Source organism: Meleagris gallopavo, chromosome 4, assembly GCF_000146605.3.
Source record: "Meleagris gallopavo isolate NT-WF06-2002-E0010 breed Aviagen turkey brand Nicholas breeding stock chromosome 4, Turkey_5.1, whole genome shotgun sequence".
Lineage (NCBI taxonomy): Eukaryota > Metazoa > Chordata > Aves > Galliformes > Phasianidae > Meleagris > Meleagris gallopavo.
The window spans coordinates 10,650,476-10,662,891 of NC_015014.2; the positions used below are offsets into that span (position 1 = coordinate 10,650,476).

Genomic DNA, 12,416 nt, shown 5'->3' on the forward strand with positions numbered 1-12,416 from the left:
AAAAACAACCAAATACCAGACCTTCTAGGTGCTTAAAATTTGTGTGTTAAACATAAAATAAGCTTATCAATGAATGTCCTGCTACAGCGTTTGGTTTTCCAGTTGCATTAATTCAGTTAACATCACTTTTCAATACTTCCTAAGTTTTTATCCCATGTGTTTACTGTCTTACTGTGTACATACCAAACAGGAGAGAGAGGTTTAATATCAGAGCTCCTTCTACTACTACTATCTGTAACTTTAAGTCCATGCCACAGCGGACAACTTCAGGGTCTAAAACAGAGAAACTGTAGCCCATCCTATTAAGCAGTAAATAACCAACTCCACATAAGGCTTTCCTGCTCTTATGGGGGGGGGGAGGTTGTTTTGTTGCCTGTAGGAGGAGCTTTTTTGTTGTGTTTCTGGTGGTTTCTTTTGGGTGGTGTCAGTGATTTTGTTGATCAAATAATTCTTTCTTACGTGACACATACATACACACAAACTGTGTGCATATATCAAAATAACTGAGATACACATCAAAATAGTTAACAAAGGGGGAAAAGTGACATTAACAAGACACTTATGTTTTTCTCCAACTGTAATTACATAGTACTTACTTTACATTTATCTCCAATTGAGTATTGCATGCCAGCAGCAATAGAAAAATCTTGTTTTTGCTGATCTGTAAACACATTAGCAGTAACATATTGTTAGCTTAAATACACTGCAAGAGTGACTTTATTGATACAGTTAAACTAAAAAGCAGTAGTCCAGGCTTTCGATCCACACACAGACACATAAGAGGAAGACCATTGCCTGAAATGAAACTATCACTGCTCAAAAAGGCTCTGCTTCCCATATCAGCTTGCAGTAGATGAACTTAGTATACAGTTACTTACCCCATTTGGATTGGAGCCAAACATCATATTCAACATTTCTGTAAACCAGTGGATTGAGTGACTTAAGAACTTTCTTAGGTAAAAACAGGGTGGGATTTCCACTGCTCTTAAGGTGCTGTATGAAACAGAAAGAAGTGTTAAAGTGGCCATTTAAAAAGAAGTTTACACTAATAGATTTTTAAATCACAGCATTAAGATTCCAAACTTAAATACAGAAGAGCCAAAAATACACAAAGCATAGAAATGAATTAAAAATTTAATTCAAATGGTGTTCTTTTAAACATACCAGAACAAAATTAAGAAATAAACAGCAGTACAAAGGACACCATCCATCCACAATGAAAGCAAACATCTACTTTTCAAAGAATGAAGTAGATTTTAAAATAGTACACGTTTGTACAAGCAGAAAATCAAGATTGTATCATGAATGTGACCAAAAAAAAAAAATAATAATCAGAATACAAGTTAACAGGAGAAAAATAAATCTTAAATAAATACCTTGTTGCCAGAAAGAGACTTTAATCCATTCATATCACCAACTGCTGTAGCTTTACTTCTGCAGAAGAAGAGAAGGAACAGTGACAGTATATTATTAATAAGGACTAAGCAAGAAATGTCTTGGAAGCTGAGAAAAATACTGAGGCTACCATTCTCTTCATATTTTTCTGCACTAAACATACCATGCAACACCTTTGTCTCTTAAGATGTAAAAGCTAAGTCTAAAATAAGATTGACATTTCTATACCACACAAGGCTAAAACTAAGACTTCATTTTTAAAGTTCAAGTTTTAGGAAGCCTATCTTACACTAAGACACTTAGCTATTTGTTTAAAAAAAAAAGAATGAAAGTTGCAAAGGAAAAAATTTCCTCTAAAACACTGCAGTTATATAAGAAAAACAGAGCAAAAGAGGCCATCAGAAATAAATGATGTCATAATCCATTAGTTAACCAGGATCAGACACTCTAACTTACTCTATTTTTCTACCCCTGACATTAATAGAAGTTTAGACAACTGTCAGCATTAACTCCTCCCACAACAGAATAGCTACTTACATTTAAAATAGCATAACTGAAAAGTTAACATTTATAAAATGTAAAAGAACGTCCAGAAAACTAGGGGAGGAAACAAGCTAAAGTAAACTTGAAGACAAGCAAAAAAAACCCTTAAGACTTTATACACAGGGCAAAATGTTTTTAACTGAGGCTAAGCAGGTCAAGATTCACACAGACTAGGTCTTGCATCAATGACATGAAGTTAGATAGTCTCAAGTGAGTATATGACATCCACTTACAAATGCGCTACAGAGATTAGCAGCATATTTGCTTATGAATCCCAATGATAGAGGATAACCTCATTGCACACAAAGCTCAGGAAAGCACCAAAAAGGAATAGAGAATTTTCCACACTGACATTTAACTACAAAAATTATTCTACACAGAAATACGTTATATTTGATCTGGAAACATTCCCTATTATTCCCCCCAACCCCTCACTAAGAAGAAAGGCAACTAATGTCTTCCCCAGAACTTGGTATTCTCTCTCTGTCAATTTCCATCAGCACCACAGCATCACAGAGGCCTCTGGAGATCATCAAGTGCACCCCTCTGCTAAAGCAGATTCCCTACATACTAGTATGAGAGCCAGGCAACCAATTCTCACGGAGTTTACTACACCACACTGGCGTGCTGACAGCTCTCCCCAGGAATTATTCTGCTTTAAACAGGAAGAGGGACATGTTCCAATGGCAGTACTCCAATATGTAATGAGACCTAAGGTAGATTGCAGGAAAAAGAGACAAACTAGGTCCTTAGTTACAGTAAAGATTACATATGTAGTTCTTTCATAGTTCTAACCCTTCCTCTTTGTTTCCCCTCATTAATTCTTAAATGTTTTCAACCCCTTCAGTTCTGCTTCGCAAAAGAAATTCAGAACATTTTTTTAGCACGTACTGTGTCCGCATGCATCTTATAGCAAGCTCTAAATCCATTTACCTGTAGTTGTCATCCTCCGAATCGGAAGCAGAAAATTCACTGCTACCATTATTTTCCTCTGTCATACCAACAGCACTAAGTTCTGCTATAATTTTCTTTACATCTGTACCAAACACCTTCTCATACAGCAACTCATAAAGAAGAGCTGGGGAAGGGGACAAGAAAGTGGTAGAACAAGATCAGTTATGAGGTAAATGAAGTTTTACACCACCATTACAGAGGAGTTTGAAGTCACTTCGATGAAAACAAGCATTCTGAAACATTAACTGAAACAGGGAAGTTGTTACAAGTCAAAACAGCTGTAGCTACTATAGTTTAACATGTATGCATCAAGCTACTAGCAAGCAGTTCTCCTGACAGGCAAACTGGGCGTCAGTCTTGCAACTCTGTATATGGGCAGGAATTTCAAAAAGAACAGGAATTCCTGCATGGGATGCCAAGGGACCCACAGAAGCTGGCTGGAACCTCTGGGCATTATTCCACTCTGGTAAGAAAAACAGTAACTCATGTAGACAGTTATATTTTGCATAGTCAACTCCCATGATTTCTGTAGAAATTACACAAGCAAGGATAATTTTTAAGTAAACAACTAGTTCACTAACATCACCTGAAATACAAAATTAAAATCTAAATGCTGACCAAAGACAATTCAATAGATTATAAATCAGTACACCAATATTTTCTGTTCATATCAGAGCACCCAGATAAAGAGAGGCAGATAAGTCTTCGCCTCTGGGTTCATTTGCAGTCATGCCTCAAGAACCAAGGCACAGGAAGAATCATACAATCACTGACAATCCAAATGGAAAATTAAGCTCCAACAGAATAATTCCATAATAAGCTCCAATAGAATGATAATAAACATTCAGAGAGAGCCTTTTCCCTTTAACTGAAACCTGGATTATCATTTGCAGTAAAAATGTGTGCTTTTAGCTAGCCAACATAATACTTACACTGGCACAGAGCAGCCCTTTCTGAATACTCTATGGGATAAACAATATCATAGTGGTTTCCATTTGAGAAGCATAGCAATACCTACAAAACAAAAAATGTACATATTTTTAGGTAAATGAAGAATCACTCGATTCTTCTTATAAACAGTACCTTTAAACTCAAATCAATGTGTTTCAGGATCTCAAAATAACAATAAAACAATCCAAAAGTTCAGTGGATGTCTTTTAAATTAAAAAAAAAAAAAGTTGGCTGAAAGTCAAAAAATAAGGCCAACATAACTATGAGTTGGCATCAGTCGTAAATTGATCTTCACAGAATTCTGAGCTACTAAGAAGATACACTACACACCAAATACAGAGCAGCTGTTTAAAATGAGCTACATGTATTAACAGAATCTTTGTCTTAAATAGGTACAGAAGAAACGGTTCAAACTGAATTATCTCAATATTTGTGTAGACTAATAAAACTCATGTTATATTAGTTGTTAATTAAAGTAGCCTTCATTCAGATTTCACTATATACATACGCACACACACACAAAAATTTGGTGTTATTTTAACCTTATCAGAAAATCCATTTTCAGTCACGTGTGAAGGAGAAGCATTTGGTTCCCGATATATTATGAAATCTTTCCTGAGGGGAGGAAAAAAGTATGTAAGATTTCATGAAACAATCAATAACAACAGGAATATTCTAGCCAACTTCAAAGACTATCTATAACAGCAAAAAATAACTATTAGAAAAGAATACTGAAGATGAGTGGACCTTTCACTGGACCAAAAAGGACTTTTGTAATATATTTGCTCTCTCAGGAGAGATTCAGACAGAAAATACTTATATTTGACAATTCCACTATTAGTCTCACACTCCAAGTGAAATTTTTGTGCAGTACTTCACCCCCTGTGATGCACCACAGCCTTCTGTCACAGATACAGGAGCCTGTGGTAGAGTGTAACAGTTCTTAGCTAATAACATCACAAAAGATATTTAACACGGATGCAATTATTAATGACTTAAGTAAGTAACTTCTTAATTCTAGCTATTTCTACTCCTCTCCCAGCACAAACACTTCAACTCACTGATCTTCTTTTTTTCTTTCTTTGAAGTAGCAGTAAAATCTTATATCAGTTCCATCTTACCAATATTTTCACACAACAGTTGTGACATAACTCCTTTTTGATTGTTATGTTATTAAAATGATTTATGGACCGTTCTTAACATATTTGCAGCTTTTTCCATTTGGGGTATAGCACACCATCCCTATAGTCTTCCTATAAGCAGTCAACTGTGTGTTGGTGCACTACTGGCAGATACTCATCATGAAGCACGTCAGCCCGGCACGCTTTCACAAAATGGGTTTAGTGAGCTTTATTTCTGTCCCAAGCAATGACTGCTTTCCAAGGTGAAATAATTGCTTCATTATCCTTACAATGATTCAAAATATAAATGAGCAGCTGGGCTATGACAATATAACATGTAGAATTTATGTGCTGCATTTAGAATTTAAATTCTATATTTATTTTTACAGTCTATTTAACCAGTAAGCATAATAAAGTGGAAATAAAGCGACAAGGGAAAATTCACAACTGATATTGACTTGATACTTCCTCTCCTACTATAAAGCAATCTCTGCCATGTCCCAAGATTTAATTTTTCTTTTATCTACAGTCCTCCCTTTGCTCACCAACCCATCACTTTCTTCAACAAATCTTTCCTCACAAAAACTTAAGTGTAATTAATCTTGCAAAATGATTACGTATATTCACATGTGCAGTTTTGGGATCTAGGAAAAGAAAAAAAAAAAACAAGCACGCCTTTCTACATCACCTGAAGAACAGCAATTCTGAGAGGAAAATAATATAAAAGCTCAGAGTGCCACCTGCCCCAGTGAAGCAATTACAATGTAGAACATAACCAAAGCAGTGCTGCGACAGATCTGAGGAGTAGAAATGGAGCCAAACCTATTGATACTGCACTTCTACCCTGTCCTTTAGACGTCTGAAACCCTCCCCCTTTTCTACCTGGCGTGGAACAGGAAACTTGCACTTCTGCTTTCCTTCAATCTGCCAGCATGCAGTAAAAGAGGAGACACTTTCACTCTACCTCCATCACCTTTTCTGCTTTCCTGGAGCTTCTAAGTTGCCTTTTCAATGGAAGCCAGACTTCCCAAAATAAAGCGTAGCAGTCACACACACAGTGCAAGCAAAGATAGATTTTTGGGCAATTTCCTGCTCACTTAAGTACTTTAAAGTAATATTTAACTAGTTTGCTTCTTCCCTCATCAACCATCTCATCAAGAGTCCAAGTACAAAAGTACCATTAATTTACAGTTAAGATTATGAAATAATGAATTTTCTAACTGGTTTATGAACAGCTGTAAGATGCTGTACATAATCACTTCCTTGCACGGAAATTACAAAGAAGTTACAGATATTCAGCATATTGTTTTACTTACAAAATAGCATATATTTTTGTTAAAAAAGGTTAACATGCAAGATTCTATTTACTTAAAACTGCTCATCACCAACAGGAGCATTTACCTACACACAAATACTAAAACATTTAAGTTTAGCTCAGGATTGCCCTATTTTGCCAACACTGATACGATGGAAAAAGGAAAAAGAGATGAGAATAAAAGATGCCACAGTTAACTTGGAACTCCTATCCAGCTTCACACTGGGGGAGGTATCAGAATGGCTTTCTAACATGTAGCCTACAATACTCATTCCATCAACCCCTTCCACAGCATCCAAACTGAAGCAATTAAGAAAAGGGTGCAGATCAGAGCTTAGTAACAGGGCTACTATCAAACCTTCATGAGAAGTAGGTAGAAATGCAGTTTTAACAGAAAAGATGACAGACAAAGTTAACAAAAATACAAACAGCATGACATCACCCACAATTACGTCACACAGGTGACATGGATGACATTAATGCAAACTGTAACTCAAACTCCAGGTTAAATGTCATTTTCAAAGCTCACTTCTCAATTCCTATTTAATACCTTGACAGCTGCAGTTTTCCAAACGTATTTGTAATTTTCTGGAGAACTAAGATGTGACATACAACTCCATCTTTGGTATTCCAACTGATTAACTAACAAAGCAACTGAATAGACATCAATATAACACAGTTAAGGGTTGTCTTACTTGTACATAAGTGAAAGGGCACTTATTTCTACTTGTCCAACCCATTCCTGTATTGGAGAAAAAAAGAAAAAATAAGAAAATTAAGCCCAATCAAACACACAAATATTACACTTCGTCTTGAGTAGATAAACAGGTATCATTGTCAAATATAAATCCACTGACACTGAGTCTGGAGTTCAACCAAGGTTGACTGTATTCAAAGATCTTTTGAAATAACAGTTGTGCCAGTAAGGTTCAGAGACAGAAATTGGAGGCCTTTTTTTCCAAAGCAGAAACTGATCTGTGTGAAACCTGAGAACTTAAAACAATGGAAAATGGCATAATTTACCATTTGGTACAGCATATAGCCTCGTTATCTGAGCAACAATGCTATATGATTAAAAATCCTTGGAAAAGCAAACAAAAGAATAGGTTAAGCATCTATTTTTCTCTCTTCCTCCATATGTTCTAAAAGTTGAAAAAAAGTAAAAAAGAAGACTCATCTGATGAGCTGTCTTCACTAGGGACGTTGTAGTTGCAGGGAAAAAAAAACAACATGCTTTTATTTTGGCAGAGAATGCATGTAAATACACTTTGCAAAACCCACAAAGTTCTTTAACTTTATTTCTATATATTGTACTAGATTGTTCTCTTTTTTTCCCCCTCACATTATACAAGCTGTTATCTCCCTAACTTTAAAAATTAAATCAATTGTGCACCACATCAGCTGTCTTTTCATCACCTAAATCTTCATAGCTTTACTCAAGGCAGGCTTAAAGAAAAAGCTGATCATGCTGCTCGTTGTGGTTTTGTTGTTGTTGTTTTTTTTTTTAAGAGGTATCGAGAACATTAAAATGGAAACAAGAAAATCCCCAAAATATTTTGTGCTTTACAAAAGAGTATATGTGTATGTACATGGGTCACTGCCAAAAGTAATGCCTCCTATTCATTTCCATGGAAGCTAGAAGAGGTACAAAGAGCACAATAACACTAACCTAGACCAAAGTCTCAGATATAAAATACTCATTTTCAACAGCCCCCACCACGAGTTAAGCATTTTCACCAGTGATGAACAAAAGCCTGCATTTTGCACTTGTAAAAACCTACACTCCACCCCCCCTCACTGTGCTCACATCCACTGTTTGGTCTCCATAAACACTCAGCAACAATTGATGAATGTCAATGGGTGCCATTTCCCCTGCATGAAGGAATTCAAAGACAACCCTTTGCTTCATTCACACTTCCATGTCAGACACCATTTTGTCAGACTGCCCCTCTGCTGCCACCTGTCACACAGCAACAGGATGGAATGGGATACTGGTGGGAAGGTTCACCCTCGACTTCTGTACCACCAACATCTGCCTGCAATGTCATGGGCCAACATACTAAAATGAGAGGCACTACTCCCAGAGCAGCCCTCACATATTCAAAAAGCACAAAATCCCTTAAACTCAGTCAAAAATATTTGCAACAAAACAATCCCCATTACCAATAAAGATCAGAACTACTTTCTATTATAAGCCAAGATTACCATACCTGTGGATTTTCCAAACATTTTAAATATTCTTCAAATGGCCCCTCTATGAACTGTATTGAAAAAAAAAAAAGTTAATTTTAGTAGTGCAGCATATGGATTCCCCCAACATATGGCCAACTGTACCAATGGCAACACAGCACAAGAAACTTACAAGTATCCAGCCCACAAAGCACTCACAATCACATAGAATTATGTAGTGATAAAAGGAGGAAAAAAAAAGTCACACGTGTCTGCAATCTAGGAGACAGCCACATAAACAGTTTTTGGAAATCTCACACAGTGAAAACAAAAACAAGCAAACCCAGCAGCCAAAGAAGAATCCAGTAGAAAAGATGCTGTCAAATAGATGTTTATGGCACGCACAGCATCACAAACCAGAGTACGTGTGAGCTTATTCAAGTATCTTGTTGTAAGAAACTGGCAGCAATCAGACAGAAATGGGGTCACATTTTCTGTAGCACCTGTACATTACGCAGGCAAATCAAGCAGTTTCTCCCTTTTTTGTATCACTTCAAAAAAGTGCTTTTACTTCCAGCATAAGAACGCAAAAAAACAGACAAGATGTAAGCAATAAGCTAAGAATAAAATCCCTCAGCTGTACTTAACGTGCACAGAGAGCAAAATTACATTTGTCAACGCTACAGAGAGAGATGCTGTAGAAACAGGGAAGCGTTAACTTCCACCATCCAGCCACGGTGGCCAGCAGAGTAGCTATATTTTAAAATTGCTATTGAGAGTCAATCTGCTTAATTTAGCTAAACTTTAGACCCAGGAGGCTAAAAATAAACAAGTAATCCCCATTGTGAACTTAAGATACAGGTACAATAGCCTCTCTGCCCATACGGATTAAGAAACAAGGTAATAAGAAAAATGGAACGGAATTGTGATATTAAAAGCTCTGCTTTAGCAGTTTTGAACCAGACTTGACAGTACGGTTCATAAAAACCATCAAAAAGCCTGGCTAAAATTTTTTATTTAGCTGAAACAAGCAGATACGAAGTAAGAGACCCATGAAACAGCAGCATCAACAGTAATTGTTAGGTGTGCTAAAATAAAATAACCTAAAGATAATGCACAAAGGAAGAAAGGAAGAGCACCAGAAGTTCTGATAGAAAACAGAAGAGGTTAAAAAAAAGAAGAATGAAGACAGAGCAATCAGTGACAGACTTGAAGAGAAGATGAGGATGAAATGGAAGACTGAGTACAGTCACCTGAAACTTCGGTTATAGCAGGACTCATGCAATAGAGGCAGAAACTGAAGGTGAAATGCTTACAATAGATAGAAAGGAATTTCACTGAGTAGCACCAATACGTGTCAGTAGCACTTAACTACTAGGGCGGAATGTGAGGGAAGAGTCACAGAAACATGGGGAAAGAGGAATATATTTTTAAGAGAAAAGAGTGAACAACAACATTTCATAGACAGAAGGCAAAAAGTATAATAAGAGACATGGGAAGCAAAGGATATCAGCAGAGCTGTGGTGAGGTATCTGAGAGAACACAAACACTACGAAACAAGAACAGATAAAAAATACCTCAACCTTGTACATGAAACACCTATTTTGAAAAGCACCATTTTATTTTCTTCCCCAAAGAAGCTTTTCAGAAGAACCACTGAGGTGGTTAAAGGAAATCACATCACTTGGGCCAAGTGAGAGGAAAAAACCTGAAACAGTGAGATCTTGCACACAGAGAGACTAAAAGTTGGGAGGAGAAGGACAAGAACAGCAAAAGCATCTGGGGTTGAAAATGAAGTTACTCAACTGAAATGGCAAAATTGGGGAGGAGAAACAACATGCAATTACAGTCAAGGACTGCATTTTGAAAAACTTCACAAAACCACATGGAAACAAATTTAAGGAACAGTTTTGGAACAAAAGGATCAAAGAATCAGCAGTAATGGGAGAAAAAAGGAAAAAACAGGAAGAAGCATCTAAGAGTTGCAAAGTCATGAGAGGGACTGGACATTAACAAATCCAATTGTCCTGGCAAACACTACCAGGTGAGTCAGCACCGCATCCTCTTGGAGAGATTCACTCTCATTTGCTTAAATCTTCCTTGACCATTTCCACATCACTAATAGGGATTATTTACATTTGAGTATAGGGCATTTGGTCAGAAGTTACAGAATATATATATACACACTCATCTCCTTTTCCTCACTGAGCAATGTGCATCAAAGACAGCTTTCTTAGTGGCGTCTGGGTGATTTTTAATAAAAAAAAGAGAGGCAAGCAATAATCCCTTAGTAAGAAACGCTCACATATACTCCTACTACGGCTACCCTGGAAACTAATTAGGCAGTGTTACACTAAAACACAAAAAGAAGTACCATTATTTATTACTATTCTTTTAAGAGAAACTAAAAATAGATTTCACAACTGTAGCATTGATGACGCTGGCCAAATATAAACCAATATCTATACGTTGTTATTTTATATCCATGGCTGACAGAGCATTTTGTCACAGATCTTTAGGAAAGGGGTGGGGGAATCACTATGGCAACGTATAATAAATTGCAGACTTTGAAACAAAACCCACTAACATCATCACACAAATCGCTCATATACATGGTGAAAGCAATTAATTAGCACAGCAAGAATATTTTGTGATTTTTATTAAGTTAAACATCATTCTAAAATAAAATTCAGATTTCAGTCTGCTGCAGACTGCAGAGTTTAAAAAGCTTTACTTTGTTTTGTTTCTTTAAATGAACACTGGGGTTTCCCCTCTTTCCCACTCATGTCTCCCCAGCCCAAGCAGTGCACAGGTCTTTCTCCAGGCTTCAGAAAACAAGTTACTACCACATATATGTCAGTTAAGCAAAGGCACTCATTTTAAAAAGCATCAACTAGTATACAGCTACAGCCAATACTCTCAAACAATACAGTTCAGAAAAAAGAATCAAGGAAGATTTTTACTAAATGCCCCCAAATGAACCAGAAATACTTACTGCTTCAAACTTCTCCCTGTGTTTCCGAAGATAGTCTACACAAGCCATCCTAACATCAACGTGACGAGACTGAGAGTGTAATACCTACCAAAGGGAGAAAACAAAACAAGTGAGACCAGTGCTTTTGATTTTTGGTAACTGTCCATAAATAATTGGTGACTCAATCCTACACACAGGCTTAGAGATATTCTAGTTTTAGTTTGAAGAATATTTCAAATGTTTAGATATTCAATAACAATATCCCAACTACGTATCCAAAATGCTGAATTCATGTATTCATTAAATTGAAATGTTCAGTTCTATGTGGACTCATTAAGTGAAAGGAGTAGCATTTGTTGTCATTTTTCATCTGAAGCAGGGAATTCAATTAGTTAAAAAGTGAACTGTGTATAATTAGCTGAGGCATTTAGGCTTCTCTCTCAGAGCAAAGCACCACAGCTCCCACTGCTGTTTATTTGTATTTAAGACAAGATGACGCTGTAGCTTTTTTCTTTAACAGAAACACGAAACGGGGGGGGGAGGGAAGGGAACGCAACAGGAAGAAGCAAAGCTAAATTACTCACAAGGCTTTTAAACTCCTTCCACGCAGTTCCTTCTCCTCCAGTCCCAATACAAGGCAGCTGCGCCCAAATGCTGCAATCTGACAAACGCTCCGTGGCAGCAGTAAGAGGTCAAAGCTTTACAGAGTAACACGTGCTGCGCGCACGCCGCACTTCTCTCCCCTCACCAGCACAGCAGTATTTTTTTTTCCCCTCAGCACACAGCCTACGCTTGTCTGTACTTCAGAAAACATACGTTCACGTGCAACAGCTTCCTTTAAGCAACTAGTTCCCTGCTCCGCCACAGCCCTGAAGAGACACGATCCATCCTTGGCAACCTTCTTCCTGTACAAGCCCTGAGATCTCAAGTAGCAGTCCATGGACGCGGCCGCGGGAGCGTCCGTGCCGCCGGCGCAGCGGCTCTGCTCGCCGCC

At 37.3% G+C, this 12,416-nt stretch overlaps 1 protein-coding gene across 4 annotated transcripts in view; it reads right to left on the reverse strand.

The window, feature by feature from the left end:
- The window catches only part of OTUD4 (OTU deubiquitinase 4), a 26,089-nt gene extending 13,679 nt beyond the window's left edge, over window positions 1–12,410 (reverse strand). For 3 of the 4 annotated variants that reach the window (XM_010709528.2, XM_010709525.2, XM_010709524.2), the window contains exons 1-10: window positions 12,276–12,410; window positions 11,444–11,527; window positions 8,490–8,540; window positions 6,975–7,021; window positions 4,386–4,458; window positions 3,825–3,906; window positions 2,872–3,016; window positions 1,377–1,434; window positions 879–993; window positions 597–661 (exon numbers count right to left, since the gene is read on the reverse strand). In XM_010709528.2, coding sequence (XP_010707830.1) covers window positions 597–661; window positions 879–993; window positions 1,377–1,434; window positions 2,872–3,016; window positions 3,825–3,906; window positions 4,386–4,458; window positions 6,975–7,021; window positions 8,490–8,540; window positions 11,444–11,527; window positions 12,276–12,362 — 807 coding nt within the window. In that variant the 5' untranslated portion in view covers window positions 12,363–12,410. The other variant, XM_010709529.3, reaches the window with a different exon arrangement.
- Between the last annotated feature and the right edge of the window lie 6 nt (window positions 12,411–12,416).